This window comes from Humulus lupulus, chromosome 8, assembly GCF_963169125.1.
Source record: "Humulus lupulus chromosome 8, drHumLupu1.1, whole genome shotgun sequence".
NCBI lineage: Eukaryota > Viridiplantae > Streptophyta > Magnoliopsida > Rosales > Cannabaceae > Humulus > Humulus lupulus.
In genome coordinates this window covers 56,918,863-56,936,866 of record NC_084800.1, presented here as the reverse complement: position 1 = coordinate 56,936,866, position 18,004 = coordinate 56,918,863, and the positions used below count along the sequence as shown (strand labels likewise).

The window sequence follows — 18,004 nt, the reverse complement described above, 5'->3', positions numbered from 1 at the left end:
TTTCATCGACCTTAGGGTCGGTCCAGCATTAATGCCTTAGAGACATTCAACGCTGATATCGATTAGATCTAATCTTCATTTGGCCCTGCGTTCAGGACGCTTATGCCGGTTCTGACTCTTAGGTCAGTGTCCCTGACTAGTCAGTGCAACATACAAGTAAACAGTATTCACTAGCATTTAATATGTAATCCTTGTCGACATTTATCAACCAACATGCCTCAATTACAATCACGCTTTGCCATATATTCACAGGGTGCAGTTTTCTTACCTCAGGTTCGAGCGAGAAATATAATAAGAACGACTCTTGAGAATGATCAACCTTTTGGTCCTTTAGCGGTCACCTAATCATAACCAATTATAACCTCCATTAATGAGAATCCACAATAATAGGGTCTCAACCTAAGCACCACTCTCAGGACCTCGAAACATGCCCACACGGTGAGTAGATTCAATCCCGGGCCTTAAGGATTGAAGCCCCAAGTCAAAAACCCTTAAAAACACTCAAAACGGGACTTTGAAGGAACAGAGTAGCGCTGATCCCTAGCGCCCCAGCACTAAACTCAGAACCCCTAACACGCCCAAAAGACCCCTGTGTAGCGCTGTAGCGCCCTAGGGTGGGCGCTATAGCGCTACCTCCAAACCTGATGGCCCCTAAAACCTTCTTCTTCAATTCCTTCGATTCTAACCTGATTCCAATGCTTCCAAATCCCATTTTTGATGCCAAATGAACCCAAAAACCATCCCAACATACCCCAAACATCTCAACCATAAGAACCCTAGCCAAAACTCCCAACAAAACCAAGTATTCAACCTAGAAATCACAGCTGCAAACCAAAACTAAAACAAAGCAAACCAAGGAATTCAATGGTTAGAAACTTACCCAAAGCTCAACTTATGATGCTCTTCAATGGAGGAACACACTCCCAAACTCCCAAGGCTTATTTCCCAAGCTTGAATCCTCAAGAATGGTTCAAAAATCTCAAGGGAAATTGAAGGAAAGGATGGTACGGGAAGGCTCTTGGAGAAGCTCTGTTTTTCTACCTCTTTCACAGCTCAAAATGGTTATATCTATCCTAGGGGTGAAATGACCATTATAACCCTAGGTCAATTAAAAGTTTCTAAAGGCTCCCAAGGGCAAAATTGGTATCTTCCACCTATCTCGTTAATCATAATTAACGCTCTCCAATTCCCGCTATTCTCGATAATCTCAAACACCAATAATTTATATCCCGTTACCCTTTAGTTCCCGGTAACGCTCTAATCATTAAAATCACCTCGAGATTCATCCCGAGCCCCGAACTTAAACTCGTTATGACTAGACCGCTAATCAATAATCCAAGATTGTCTCATGCCGAATAGCTCGAACAAACCCACATTATAATGTGGTCTCAACATATATCATCGACATGCATACAAATATACAATTATACCATCAACGGGCCAAATTACCATCACACCCCTGTAATTAAAATGTGGACCCACATGCACGCATATAACATCATATCATAATATAACTCACATATACATGCATATTATCAACTAATGGCATAATTAAGCAAGTAAGGCCCTCCCGGCCTACTAATCCCGTCATTAAACTGTTGGAGTTTTATGCCCTAATTAAAACAAAAATTCTTTGTAATCTCATTTTATTATCAATAAAAGAATAGAAATCGTTTTTTGACTTGGTCAATCACTTTGCTCACATGTTTTATTTTCATGCTTATTTGATTAATATAAACTTCTATTAAATCCCGAGCATATAGCTATTCTTATTTATAGTGACGTAATCACAGTGGAATATAAATATGATTATATGTTTAAAATAAGTTAGTCCTAAGATTAGTCAGTGCACTGGATTTACACTGACTTGCCAATCTACGATATGATCTACTTACACATTACAGTGTTATGTTCTTTCCAGAACATTAGTAAAGTAGATAAGATCGGATGTATTTGTTACATCGGACTGGACCGATATTGACAATTGATAAGATAAGTAAACATACCGTTATTATCTATTCTAGTCATATCATATAGTTGACCATAGGTCAATTCAATCTCAATTATGAGTGGTTAGTATTCTAACTGATTGTATTATTTGAGTTCTTTGACTTGTTCGTTACCAGCTTACCCTACGGACTAGCCCATACTTACATTTTGGGAACTCGGTAGTATAATTGAGTGGGAGTGTTAATCATAGATATGAACATCTATAACTTCTGATGAAGAAGTGAAACGATGGTTTCCTTTTCGTTTGGTTCAAGGTGTTAAATGATAGAGATCTCATTTCAGTAATTAAATTAGTTTACTAAAATATTATTTACAAGGAACTAAGTGTTTTAAGGATAAAATACAATGAAAGGTAAAACGATATTTTAGTCCTATCTCATTGTAGACCGTCTATAGAAGATTGAGTGACAATTATGGTTGTAACAGTGGATAATTAATATCGTATCTATATTTGTTGTAGAGCGTTCTATGAATTCAAGAGTGCAATTCCAAGTCTATAGTGGAGTCACGAGGAATTAATAAGTTAGTAAATTTATTTGTTAGATTTATGATAACTTAATGGAGCTTGATTTCATAGGCCCATAGTCCCCATTGTACCTTGGATAAAATCATCTAGATAGTCTCAATTAATTGATTTAATTATCAATTAGAATTATCAAAGTTGACCAGGTCAATTTTGGATAGTTTCACACAGTTGTGTAATTTTGAGAAGAAAATAGAAATTATGGCAGATTTATTAATTAAGATAAATTGGTATCTAAATTAATAAATAAGTTTAAATCAAGGTTCAAATTATAAATAATTAATTTGATAAAGGATTTAAATAATTATTTAATTAATTAAATCAATAGAATATAATACAGACCTTGATTTTAAGTCCAATGGGCTTATAATTGTTGACCCTCGATTTAGCCAACTGACACGGAGTCAAAATATGAATGATATAGACGAATATGTATAGATAATAACGTAATGACAAAAGTAAAGAAAACACAGTAATTTATAGTGGTTCGGCCCCAGAATCTGGTAATGACCTACGCCCACTTAGAATGATATTGATATGGGAACAAAAGTGTGATCAGAGAGCTTGGGCTCAATGAGTTTCAACACTCCTCATAAACAATACTAGTTTTCACAGATAATTTCTATATTTCTATGATTTCCGGGCTCCCCCCAAAAGGTCCCTTCCCATGAGCCATCCCCTGCTTTTTATAGGCTCATGGAGGGTTGCCCAATATTGTTACAGATATTATCCCCTGAATCATGGGATATTCAGAAGATTGCATGAAATAAATTCGGGATACATAAGATCTTTCCATAAATGTTGCTTTGCCAGCGGAACCACCGACCAGTCTGGTCGTGGTAAAACAGGTCTGTCCTGCTTCTGGCGTGTCTCCTGGTCGATACTCTAGCAGACGCTCCAGGTGTCAGCCACGTGTCAAGAGATTATTTGCCACGTCACAAATGCTAATTTATTGGATAACAATAATCAAATGGGAAATTTCACGGGCCTATAGCCCATGATAATTTCGACCTAGGGCTTCAAAATGGCTGTTAGTTTATTGATTTTTTTAATTAAATAAAATGACCTAATTGAGTCTATAAAATGAGTGCTTAGAGAGAAGTCAAAACATAAGTTTGATAAATCACAAGTAAGATTTTCTTATAGTTTTATATTCTCTCTAAACACAAGTCATTTTCTAAGCCACTTTGTTATTTTCTCTTATTCTCTCTATATCTATCTCATGTATTGAGAATTGCCCACACTAGTCTAGGTGGTTCTAAGGATACATTGGAAGATTGTGAAGAAAATAGAAGACCGGTTCAGTTTCTTGATAATACTCTGCGACAGAAAGGATACAAGAGTTAGAGAAACTGAAGAAATGACTCTTAATTCCGCTGCGTATATTGTAAGTATTCTATTATTTGTTTATCTTTGAATTCAATTTTAGAAACATGTTTTAGGCTATCTCGTATTAATTTGTTTAATATTAGATATACATGAAAATAAATAAAGATCATGTATAAGCTAATCCATCATAAACCGCATTAGGGATTCTGGGGCATTACACATATATACAGACTATTAATTATTTTCTAAAAATTAAAATGTTAGACTATCTCCAAAGCAAAATGCAAATATAATACTAAATTATATATATATATATTTAGCTCAGCGATCATATCTATTATATATAAAAAGTGTGTAGATAACGGAAATTATTGGTTTTAACGGTTTTTTATTTTTTTAATGTTAACTTTAACGGAATATTCTTATATCTAACAGAATATTCTTATATTTAACGGTAGTTTATAAACATCTTTTAAACTTAAATAAAATAAATAATTAAAAAAATTAAGATAGGATATTTTTGAGATATTTTACTATGATAATTATTTAAAAATAATAAATAATTAAACAAATTAAAATATGATATTTTTGAGATATTTTACAATAATAATTATTTAAAAATAATAAATGATTAAACAAATTAAAATAAAATATTTTTTTAGATATTTTACAACAATAATTATTTAAAAATAATAAAATCATACATTTTATAACTTAAATAAAATTTAATTAAACTTAAACTCACTTATTAGAATAATATCATATGAAATATATAATATAATCTAATGTGAATTACTAACAAATTGATTTTTTTTTAAAAAAACTAGCCAGAAACTTAAATTTAAAATACACGTATAATATTTAATATTGCATAAACATATAATATATAATCTCTTGTTGTCATTCCTAAATTTAAAAACTAGAACAAACATAAACTTAAACAAAAATAAATAAATTATTTAATTAAAATAAAATATTTATTTCAAAATTTATATAACATTAATATAAATTTAATAAAAATAATTAATAAATTCTATAAATAAAACTAAGCAAGCGTGTATATTGCACGTTGCTTATATCTAGTAAATATAAATTGATGTAAAAAGGAATCTTCAAAATCATTTAATATTTATTGAAATAATAAATTTTTTTATTATCAAAATGTCTACCATTAGTGTTAATAATAAATTTGATACAAAAGATAATAATAGATCGCAAAATAGTAAATAAAATGGTGATTTTTTATTGATTCAAATTTAGATCATGCTATTTTTTATACTAAATTTGATACAATTTTTAGCAAATTATTGAAATATTTTTTTTTAAGTATACTATATTTTAGCAATGCATAAAAAATTTGACATTCCATTAAAATGCTCTTAATCTATACATCCAAAATACTACTATTAACGAAATTGAATAATATAAGTAAATTAAACAATTCACAAAATTATCATATTAGTATCCAAACCACAAATATTTAAAATAACAATTAAATGGCTTAATTACAGTATTATAATGGTTATAGAATGATAATATATCATAGATAACTAAATAAAAATATTAACATATTTAATTAGAAAATCTATTATCAATATGTGTGTCTTATTATGACTTTGAACTATGATATATATAGAAGTTAAAAAGTGTAAAAGTCATGTTTTTGAAATCAAACTAAATAATCTTTTGTGAAAATTAGATAAAAATAAAATAAACAACTATGGCCCTGTTCGGTATAAAATTTTTAAATAGTTTTTTGATTAAATAATAAATTTTTTGATAACATTACCGAAAAACATGTTTGGTAAGTTAAAGTTTTTTTAAACTTATTTATAATTTTTTTAAATTTTAATTAAAATTTACCAAATTTTGAAAACACCATTTTCATACTTTCAAAAAATTTACCAAACACAACCTATGTTAGTTACTCAATGAGAAGATACGAATAAGAATCAAACCATTGAAACGTTTTGTTTTGTTTTTTTGTTTTTTGTTTTAAGGTAAAAGGCCAATAGGAAAAGACTATTTTAATTATATGGCCTACGAACAGCAGTACTTTATTTTGGTATCTAAAATTTAGCGTCTTGTATTTTTCTATTTTAAAAAATATATAATAAAATCGTAACTAAATAAGTATCCCTTAGACCAAAATTGAGCTTGCGTTGTGTGTTTTTTTAAACACAATTTGAGAGAGAACAATAAAAAGTGTAAAATTCTCATTGCTTTTTAAACGATGAATTTGACAATGAGTCGGGCCAAAGAAAAATTTGGGCCTAGCCCAAACTTTATTAGAAGAATTGGCCTAGCGCAAAATTTACTTTTTCCAAATTAAAAAGTACAAATAATTTACAGAATTTATTTCTATTGACAAATATGTATTATATGATTTTTATTTTTACTTTTATAAATTTTGATATATATTTGATATGATATTCGATAACTATATATTAAAAAAAATCATAAAAATAATATATATAAGTTAGTTATTTGAAAAAGAAAAAAAAACCTTATATTTTGGGTCAAAAATGATATTAAAGCTCTCATCCAAAGAAAAAAGGGAAATTTGCATACATAGGGTGAGTTAACAAAAAAAGTCTAAATGTACACAAGTGAAACTAATTACAAATACACGGCACCCAATTATAATGCTAACAAATGAATGATCTATTGTTAAATACGTCACCCAAGCCCACATGGCAACACACTTTTATTTTTGGTAACATGTTTGTAACAATGATTTACATAATTAATTTTATAGCTAAAATATTCAATTTTTGTAACTAAAATTTACAAAAAATGATAGATGCTAGAACAACTAAATTTTTAACAAATGATATAGTTACAAAGTAAAAATATAACTTATAAGTGAAACAGGTAGTAACAAAACTATTACAATCAATAACAAAATTGTTACCAACAGTAACTAAAAATCATTAAAAAGTAAAAAAGTTAGTTACAAATTGTGATAAGTAGTAACAAAACTATTACAATAAGTAAACTACTTTTACAAATTTGTAAACAACATTTACAAATTAATTCGTATAGAAAAAACTGATTTTTGTAACAAAATTTTACATAACTAATTTACAAATAAAAATATATTTGTGTAAATAATATTTGCATAAATAACTTATAAATTTACTTAACATAATTATAATAAAAATTTACCAAACTAGTTTTATAATTTTAATAGTTATTTATAGTTCCAATAGTATTCCTGGAACAATATTAGTAATTTGTAACAACTTATTATTATTTCAATAATTATTTATCTTTTAGTATTATTTAAAGAATTTAATTTCACTCCCTATAGGCTATAACTAGCTATATATATTCACTCACAAATGGGTAAGTATATAGTCATATAGATGATATTATACTTGCAGTACTATAGAATGTCATATGCATATTTATATGGATACATGTCTTAAAATATCCTATATCAAAAGTTATACCGTATATTTGACATTAACGATATATTTCAAATTTTTTTGAGATATATGATAATGTGTGTAATTTTTCCAAGAAAAAAAAGGTGATATTGGGCTTTTTAATATAGTTATATGTGGTATACAAATATTCATACAAGTAAAATGAAGACATACATTAATAAAAAAAAAAAAAAAAAACGAAAGACCAAGAGGGATACCTTAACTAAAAAGTTGTTTTATGTTTTTAAAAGTTAAAAATTTATTTTTGAAAATAAATTGGGGTGTTTGGCATTATTTTCAAAAAATAATTTTTAAAAACAAAGTTACAAAAAACAGAAAAAATTTTAGAATAACAAAAAGTTGTTTTCTGTTGTTCTCAATTTTTTTTTCCTAACTTTCTCACTTCTTATTTTTCATTATTTTTTCTTTCAAATTATTTTATCTCATTATTTATTACAAAATTTTAAAATATTTTTCTCTTTGTAAATATATTTGTTAATTTTTTATTTAAAATTAAAAAAAACTAAAAAAATTATTTTTAGAAAACATTAACCAAACAACTTTTATTTTTTGAAAACTACAAAAATAATTTTCTGTTTTCATTACTAAAAACAAAATTTTAAAAACAAAAAATTACGAAAACAATGCAAAACTAACCCCAAGTCATTTGCTAAAACGAACCAAGGCAAACGATCCCAAGTCCTGTCCTTCAACGAACCTAGGCAAACGATGGTTCCAATTGATCATAGGCGAGAGCTATGATGAAGGCGCTAGTGATTTTTGACAACTATTTTGTTTGCTCTTGACTTTTCTACTTATCGATGAAAAGTGTAGCTAATTTTTAATTTGTGTATTGAGATTATTATTGGTCATTTTATGTGCCCCACGTAGTAAGGAAATCAAAATGAATTTTTCTTTTTTATTTCTAGAGAGTTGGGTTGGTGTAAGGAAAATATTACCAAATTTTCTATAATTTTGCCAGCTATATCTTTAGTCCTTACAAGGTTATAAAGTCTAAGCAACATGTTTATAATAAACGACTTGTCCCACAATCTTCAACCAAACCCACCAGTGACTACAACACCAGCTGAGAAGTTTGGCCAATGCAAATGTTAAAAAATAACAAAAGCAATATTTAATAACATTACACTTAAATTGATTTACAATGGGTTTATAGTTCCACACGATGACTAGAAACAACACACGTCTCATCACTTTCTTAAAGTAATACACGAGAACTCTAATGAATAGTTGTGATTGTATTGAATTGATAACGTTGGTTCTAAGAATAAAAAAACAAAAACAAAAACAAAAAATCATATATCCGACCATTCTGGTAAATGTTGCTGATGTTTTTTTTTTAAATTTCATTGACAATAACAGTGTAATACATCCAATAAAAAAGATGAAAAATCATTCGTCCATTTAAGTTCACCATCTACCTTTAGTGCATGCATAACTAATCTATGATCAGTTTTATTGACCAAACTTCATACATGAAATAATGATTCTTTAGAAAAATTGGAGAATAAACTTGCTAGCTATATTCACTAACAAAGACCTTAACCCATTACAATATACAAAGATCTCTTAGAAAAAGTAGAGACTAAAATCAAACAATCAATTTTATAAAGGGATATTTGCGGCTAAAATACCCAAACTTACAACTTACTAACTCTTAAATACCCAAATTGAATTTTTGGTGGCAAAAGTACCAAAACATGAAATTTACTTGCAATTAGAGGTACACAGTATTTAATGTTAAAGTTGACCGGTCAAATGACACGTGGCAACACATGATTGGTCCACATTATTATTATTTTAAATAATTTTTAAAAAAATATATCATTTTATATTTTTCATTTTTTAAAAAAAAAATCAAATTTATTGTTTTTCAATTTAAAAGTAACAAAAAATAATCTTTTTCTCATTTTTTTCAAAAAAAAAACAAATTTGTTGCTTTTAATCAATTTAAGATTAAGTAAAAAAAGTATTTAATCTTAAATTATTGCTTGGATTTTAAACAAAATTAACTAATTTTTAATTGAAATAAAGTAGAAAAAATGATAAATAGGAAGATTTTAATAATAATAATAATAAATAAAAAAATTTGAGGATATTAACAATAAAAAATTAAATTTAAAAAATGTATTTTTGATACGTAATCTTAAATTAAAAAAAAGTTTCAATGTTTTTTTGAAAAAAATGTAAATTTTATTTTTTGTTAAATTGAAAATTATTTTAAGAATAATAACAATGTGGACTAATCATGTAGTGCCACGTGTCCTTTGACCAGTCAACTTTAACATTGTGTATCTCTAATTGCAAGTAAATTTAACGTTTTGGTACTTTTGCCACCAAAAAATCAATTTGGGTATTTAAGTGTTAATAAGTTGTAAGTTTGAGTATTTTAGCTACAAATATTTCTAAAAATAATATAACAATTAATGAGAGAAGAGACAAAAAGTAACCTAAGGAAAAAAAAAATGTTAATAGTGAAAATGTAAAAATAAATAAATAATAAATAAAATCTACAACAATACCGCTCATTCATTCCACAAGCCTAGGTGTACCTATAATAGCTCGTTCGAATGATTGGAATCATATAATTGGGCCCTTTAGCAATTGCAGCATCTATTCCTGGCCCACAAGTTATAACCAGCAAAATACAAATACAAATACCAACTCTACTACTCTAGGCTTTCATCCTTGTTTATCATTTCTAATATATGAATGTTGCTATTAAGGAACCTAACAATGCATAAGTTATAAGGTAGTTCTCATTAGTTGGTTAACAATACCTTATAATATTTATTAAATTTAAATACGTGAGATTTGATATTAGATTATACCAATAACAATATGACACATTCTTGTGGTGTTAGGCACCAATAGTACTCCTTAGAAATTTTCTTTAATTTATGAGTACGAACAAAATTTCTATAATGAGATACATTTTGTTACAATAATTATTAATTAGTAGAAGACTAAGTATATCAAAACAAGTTCACAATATAATAAAATTTAATTTAAGTACATAAAATAAAAATTACATAATAAAAAATGTTGCACTGTTTCTTTTTTTAAAAAGAAAAAAAATCCAAAATCCTACTTTATTATATTCTCTTTCCGAGTACATGTCAGTATAATAGACTATAAGTGTATTGAGTTTTATTTTTTTATTTTTTAAATGAGCCATTTGATTATTTATTGATAATAAATTATAAAAAAAAAATTGGATATAAATTAAGTTATAATATTTTTTATTCTTATTTATAATATATTGGATAAAATAAAATTATCTTAAATTAATAAGAGAGTTGAGTTAACTTTTTTTTAATATATATACATTCTAATTGCATAATTAAATTAAATTTTATTTTACTTTTGAAACATGAGATGTATATATATATATTATATAAACAAAAATATATAGAATGAATATTTGCTCTTTTGGTTTTGGAAAACCGTTGCATGTTCACTAGTGGCAATGTTTTTTTCATCTCTTGTGTGGTTTGCTTAATAATGTTAGTTGATTGACAAGGGAATTATGTCATTTAACCTAACTCAAATTGTTTTTTAATTCTAACATTGATTTTTCGTTTGGCTTTTGTCATTACTGATTATTATCTTACATTGAATAATAGTATAAAATTGGCTGACCACTTAAAAAAAAGCCGTTTGATCAGCTGACATAATTGATCTTATATAGCCCTGAGCTGAGGCACATGCCTAAGAACATGGTAATCTTATAACGAACTTCTAAGCGCACATGGTAAGCAGATTAATTTTGGGCCCATAAATTTTTGGATAATGAGGACATTAATTTTGATATTGTCGAATCATAGTATGTTTCTTCAAAGACATTTTTTGTCCACTCGTATTAATTTCATTAATTTTGTTTATTTAAGACAACAAAATAATTAATAAGAACAAATAAAATGTTACATTAACTGCAAACATATAATAAATATATGTATGTTGAATTGTTCTATTATTGATACGTATTTTCTGCAAATAAATTGATTCTGTCTCCAATGCATAGCTAAAATCTGCATTAAATCCTAATTAGATTTGTGTTCATTGATTTGGGGCAAAAATTTGATCATTATTCAATTCTCACTTTTAAAGAAAACAATATATATATATATATATGTGTATATGTAGGACATGAAGAATCTTTATTTTGCAGCTCTGGAACCCAAGCTAACCCATGCATGTTTTTTCCTTATTTATATATTTGTTTTTGTCTTAATTTCTATTAATTATGGACTAAGCACATTATCTTTGTTTTTTTTTTCTCTATGAAAAAGTAGTGGACAAGAACGTTAATCATATCCATATGCTGTAATCATGGATATATATATACACACAAAAATACTTGTTATATCGTGACAAGATTGTGTTCGGCGTTTGATTAATATTCCAATCATTTAGGAATTTTTTTTAATAAGGATATATATTAATAAACTATAATGTTAAATAATGGATAATATATAGGCAAAGCTATCTATCTAACCTATAAGCTAGAAGATTCACTCTCGATCTCATTATTTTAAATATGGTTGTATAGGTTAAGTATATTGTTAATCAAAAACCACATATAGTGTACACTATACTACAGTTTTCTTTCTATCTCTATTGTTGAGTGTATGGATATTGGGTATGGTATGAAAGTAGAGTGACTACTACAAAAAATGCTTTTTAGGACTCGCTTACGCGAATTTTCTATTTGAGAGCTTTAAAAACTAAAGTTTTTTAGGGCTCGCATTGCGAATCTTAAAAAGTTTGATTTTTTATTTAAAAAAAATTAATTGGTGGGTTTTGAAGCCCAAAGCACAGTGGTGTTCGGCGACGGCGACAGCGCCACCATTCAAAGGTAGTGGTTCGGAAAAAGAACTACTGGGATTTAATTCCCAAGCCAAGGGAAATGTCGTGGTGGCGGTGGTTTAGTTTGAAATGACTCAAAAAAGCTCGGATCTACGTACGTTTGAAGGTTTGGAAATCACCATGGATTCCGACGAGCATTGACTTCCAACTTTAGTGACCATTGAGTCTGATTTTTTTAGTGGGTTTTGAAGCCCAAGAAGCAAGGAGTACGGTGGTGGTGGTGGTTCAGCTCGTGGTGGCCGAAAAGTGCTAGAAAAGTTTGAGAGAAACCCATGAACGACAGAACTTCGAGTGCCCCGTTGAGGGCCTTAGGTCGCGTGGGAGGTGTCGATCTTCGGGGGTTGGGGGTTTCGAGGGACGGCACATCGAATGGTCTGGCGTGTGGCGGTGGCCGGCGACGAGAGGGCGGCTGTTCAGTCCTGGCAGAGACAACGCAAGGAGAGAGAGAGGGAGAGATCCGAGGAGAAGGAGAGAGAGAAAAAGGGGCAGGGGTGATTTTTTTTGTTTTTTTAATAAATAATAATAAAACTTTTGTTAAAAAAAATTATTCAAACTTTTAGGACACACATAAGTTTTTAGGGCTCGCACTGCATGTCCTAAATGAAATTCTTTAAAGACTCTCAATGAGTGTCCTGAAAAGTCCAGGAACTTTTGTTAAAAAAAATTCAAACTTTTATGACACACATCAGATTTTAGGGCTCACACCGTGTGTCCTCAAATAAATTCTTTAAGGACTCCTAATGAGTGTCTTAAAAAGCCCATGAGCTGTTTGTAGGGCTCCCATCTAGGTGAGTGCCCTACCAAAATGTCATAAAAACATGTTTTTGTAGTAGTGAGTTAAAGAAAGTTCAGAATAAAAGAACGTAAAACTCAAATGTTTGAAAGATTTAGGATTATAGTTAAATCAAGCTAAAAAAATATGACCCATTTAAAAACATAAAAACATGCATATCATTAAAAATAAATTTATTAAATAACTTAATTTTGACAAACTAATTCCTACCAAATCTAACCCCACACAACACCAATAACATGCTTGAACTCAAAAGTCACAAATATATAAATATAGGGGAATTCCACTATAGGGACTTCACTTTAAGCCCTACCGGTGGGACTCTCAGTGTTCTCGATCTGTGAACAGTTTTCTGCGCGATTTTTTTTCATGACCGTGTATATTGTAGCTATTTAGAGCATTCTGCAAATTTTCAGAAAATTCCGAATAGTTTACAGTACCGAAAACTAAGTTCAAACATGTTGTTGCACGTGTGACTAATTTTTTTTTATGCACGTGGAAAACAACATGTTTGAACCTAGTTTTTGGTACTGTAAACTATTCGGAATTTTCTGAAAATTTGCAAGATGCTCTAAATAGCTACAATATACACGGTCATAAAAAAAATCGCGCCGAAAACTGTTCATGGATTGAAAAATATTGAGAGCCCTACCGGTAGGGCTTAAAGTAAAGCCCCTATAGAAAAATTGTCCTATAAATATATATAGGACAATTCTCTTATAGGGGCTTTACTTTAAGCCCTACCGGTGAGGCTCTCAGTGTTCTCGATCTTTGAACAGTTTTCGGTGCGATTTTTTTTTATGACTGTGTATATTGTAGCTATTTAGAGCATCGACGTGATTTTTAGAAAATTCTGAATAGTTTATAGTACTGAAAACTAGGTTCAAACATGTTGTTGCATGCGTAACTAATTTTTTTTATGCGTGTGAAAAACAACATGTTTAAACTTAGTTTTCAGTACTGTAAAATATTCAGAATTTTCTAAAAATTTGCAGAATGCTCTAAATAGCTATAATATATACAATTATAAAAAAATCATGCTGAAAATTATTCACGGGTCGTGAAACACTGAGAGCCCTACCAATAGATGTTAAAGTAAATCTTATAAAAAATGATCATATGTATAGACATCTGAGAATTATGAGATAAGATCATAATCCGTGTAAACAAAATTACTATTATATATGAATATAGTTATATTACATAAAATGTAGGCTTTACTGGTTCAAAGTGCGAAACTGCCCAACAGGCAACAGCTAGTACGTGGTAGCTCTCTAGTCCTTCACAAAAGTTTAAATTGTAAACATACATTTAAAATGTACGTATGTATACCCATATGGGTCAGATCATATATATCCATTTCCGGTGTATAAAAATAATAATAAATATTGGTCATCATAAATTTTGTATGATGAAATTGAAATGTATGAGAGAGAAGAAGTATGTACGTATGTATGGGAGTATAGTGAATGTTGTTGAGTTTATTGATCAGATTAATAGTTCTGACAAGTTAAGTCCATGTGTTGTTCACATGCATTTGGTACTCAGCCGCCATGTGTCTTTATCAACATTTTGTTTTCCTCTTTTACTAACCTCCCAAAAGTTTCTCCTATTGTTTATCACAAAAATTAATATAATTTTATATTATCATATATCGTCAGCAGCATATTGATCATCCATATTTTGTGAATTTTTACCCATATTGTTTTCATTAATAATTAGTTCACTTATCTTGTTTTGAAAAAGAGAGAAAATATTTCTTTTTTGAACTCACCTGTTCTGTTTTCTCTGTTCATATGTAAAAAAGACGAATGCTCATTTGGAAAAAGAAACACATCTATATTATGTAAACATGTTGGAAATTTTGATAAAAGAAATATAATATAGCATTTTTCTAATTAAAAAAAGGCCATTTACATAGCTTACAATTTCTTACTTCATATTGATTTGTATATGTTTAGCACATTCTTGTATATATTATTTAACAATAATAGCATACTACAGTCATTACTATTGGAAGCAAAAATCACCTTGTCATGTGTCTAATTTGGTAAGTAATAACCATTACTACATGATATAATATATAAATATTTACAATGAAAGTATTTAAGTTATTTCGTTTGAAGTACTTAAGCACTTGAATTATTTTTTTATGGCGAAAAAACATTTTTTTTTATATTTTGGTAAGTTTGGTAAAGTCGTTAATTCTCACTATTAAGTTTGTCATGTAGGCGAAAATACCCCGTTAAAGAAATTTTTGCAACGAAAATATCCAATTTAAGAGATGCTTGCAGTGAAAGTATCCAATTTAAAAGATATTTGTAGTAAAAATACCTAAATTATAAAGTAAATTTCATGCCACGTAAGCTGACTTAATGACGAAACAGACGACTGTACCAAAACATAGACGAAAAATACTTTCGCCACAAAACAAATAACTTAAGTACTTAAGTGTTACAAATATAATAATTTAGATATTTTCGCGACAAATATCTCTGTAATATAATTATAATTTAGGGCTTCTAAATCTTGAATTAAGCATTCCAATTGTTCCTTTAGGAAAATTTAAAAAATAGTGTTAATTTGAGATTAATGGAGCAGAATCATATATATATATATATATATATTTACATAGAAGTATTGGGCATGTCCACCATACCGAATAATAGTAATAAATTATATATTTTTAAAATATTTATAAAGAAAAAATTAGTATAGTACTTAACTAATTCATTAGTTGAAAGTGTTACAATAACAAACACACCTACATACATAGACATAGCAAACGACAAAATTTCCTTATTTTTTTGGAATAAAAAAATTCCCCTGAATATTAAAAAAAAATGGTAGTTAGCACTGGTTGGTCCAGATTCTGGGAGGAGGGGAGGCACCTTGTCATTTATAAATATAAATAAATATAGTCTCCTAATTATATAAATTTAAAAAATCTTCTATCAAAATAAAAAAATTAATAAAAATGTTTTCATACAAAATAATAAAAACATTTGACTATATATTGAAGTCGGATAATAGATTGAAGACCTTGGCTATACTCCTGCACATGCCAGTCCCTTTCACCAACAGTTTTTTTTTTTTTTTTTCAAATTAAAAAAATATAAATATTATATACTCTATTTGTGTTTGGAGAGGAATTTATCAAGTCTAAGGAGACCAACAACTTTATAGTTTCTAGTTGTTATTATTATCACATTCAAAATTAAATAAAACTATTTTTGAAAATAAAAACAGAAAATCTATAGTTGGTGTGAGAATATATGGCTTAGATAACAAATTATCACAAAAATAAAGTCATTGAGAATGTAACTGATATAATAATAATATTTTTACCACTTACCTTTAAAAACCAAAGTACCCTAACTATTATTCTATTCTCTAGTACACACTAGAAAACAAGTATTGAATTATGATTGAATGGTTTCTTCCAAGAATTTTTTTTCTTCTGCATTTAGCAGTTTTTGTTTTTTTAAAGTTTTTTGCTCTCAGTATTCAGATTATCACGAAGTGAAAAAACTAGAAAGATTATGCAAATCTTGAAAAGCACAAGAATACAAAATTTGTTGCAAAAATTACGACTGCAGAAGATGCTTATTACAAGCCACACGAAAAATCCTGATAAAGGTCGATTGCAGGGGTGTATACGTCATTTTACATAGAAATAAGAGGACTTTTCTGTAAATAAAAATAATGTCCGAAAGCCGAACACCAGGTAGCTGGTTTCGGCTCAAAATTTATCTTAAATACCCTTTGATTGGGCCCCATAGCCCTGTAACTGCATTTAATTTGAAATTACCATTATGCCCCTCGTTCCCTCCTTTATAAGCGAACCTTCTATCTCCTATCCAAACCCTCCCCAATCAAACAAACAAAATCGAAAAAAAAATTCTCTCTCGTTTTCACACTCGCATTTTCTCGGGAAAATCGTTGGTTGTTTGTTTGAACATTCCTGAACAGAGATGGCGAAAGGAAAGTTGACGAAGATCAAGTCTGTGCTGAAGAAATTGAACTCGTTCAGCGGCAACAAGCAGAGCCGTACGAGTAGCGTGAACTCAGTTGCGGACGATTCCTGCACGAGTACAATCTCCAGAGATCTCCACCCAGTTTATGTCGGAAAATCGCGGCGACGCTACCTTGTCGGTTCGGAGGTCATCGACCACCCGCTCTTCCGGGAGCTCGTCGGGAGGTCCGCAGCGGCCGCTGACGATTCCGGCGACATCGACACAGTCAACGTGGCCTGCGAAGTCGTTTTGTTCGAACACTTGCTTTGGATGCTCGAGAACGCTGATCCACAGCCCGAGTCGTTGGATGAACTCGTTGAGTTTTACGCTTGCTGAGAATAATATTCTCAATTTTCAAAATGAAAAAAAAACAATGAATGATATAAAAACTTTATATATATATAAATATATGTGTATGCATGAGTAATTCTGTATGATTGGGTAGAAAATAACAATGCGGAATAATGGTCCGGACGGCTCTGTAAAAGTTGTACATTATTTGTTCAGAGTTCAATAATGGTAAAATATAGGATATGAGAGAGAGAGTATAGAGAAAAAGAAAAATGAGAAGAGCGTTTGAGTGATCGATCGGACGGTTAGGGTTAGACCTTGATTTTCATGATCACCTGTGGTCAGCTGATGATGTGGAAAATGTCTCTGTACTTTCATTGTTCTTATTTGTTCATTATTCTTAAGATTAATTAAATACTTGATGTTTTGTTACTTCGGTTCTACTGAGCATATTATATATAAACTCTGCTTTTATTTTTATTTGTGCTTTTTTTTTTTTCCTTTTTCCTTTTTCAAAATTGAAATAATGGGTTAAATTATTATATTTGCAAAAACAAAATACGAGTATCATATAGTGTGCTTATAAAATGGTAGTAATGTCCATTTCTCAACTTGTAAAAAGTTGAGCTTTATACAAGTTGTAGTACAGTAGTACTCATTAGATGTTCATATCCAAGGTCCTACTGGACCTTTTTTTTATTTTAGGATCCAACGAACTGAG

General features: G+C 29.2%; 1 protein-coding gene across 1 annotated transcript; it reads left to right on the top strand.

Moving 5' to 3' along the window:
• The first annotated feature begins 16,828 nt into the window (after positions 1-16,828).
• LOC133797350 (auxin-responsive protein SAUR76) lies at positions 16,829-17,715 on the top strand. Its single transcript, XM_062235228.1, has one exon. The coding sequence runs from the start codon at positions 16,951-16,953 to the stop codon at positions 17,326-17,328; it is 378 nt and encodes a 125-aa protein (XP_062091212.1). The 5' UTR covers positions 16,829-16,950; the 3' UTR covers positions 17,329-17,715.
• The last annotated feature ends 289 nt before the right edge of the window (positions 17,716-18,004 follow it).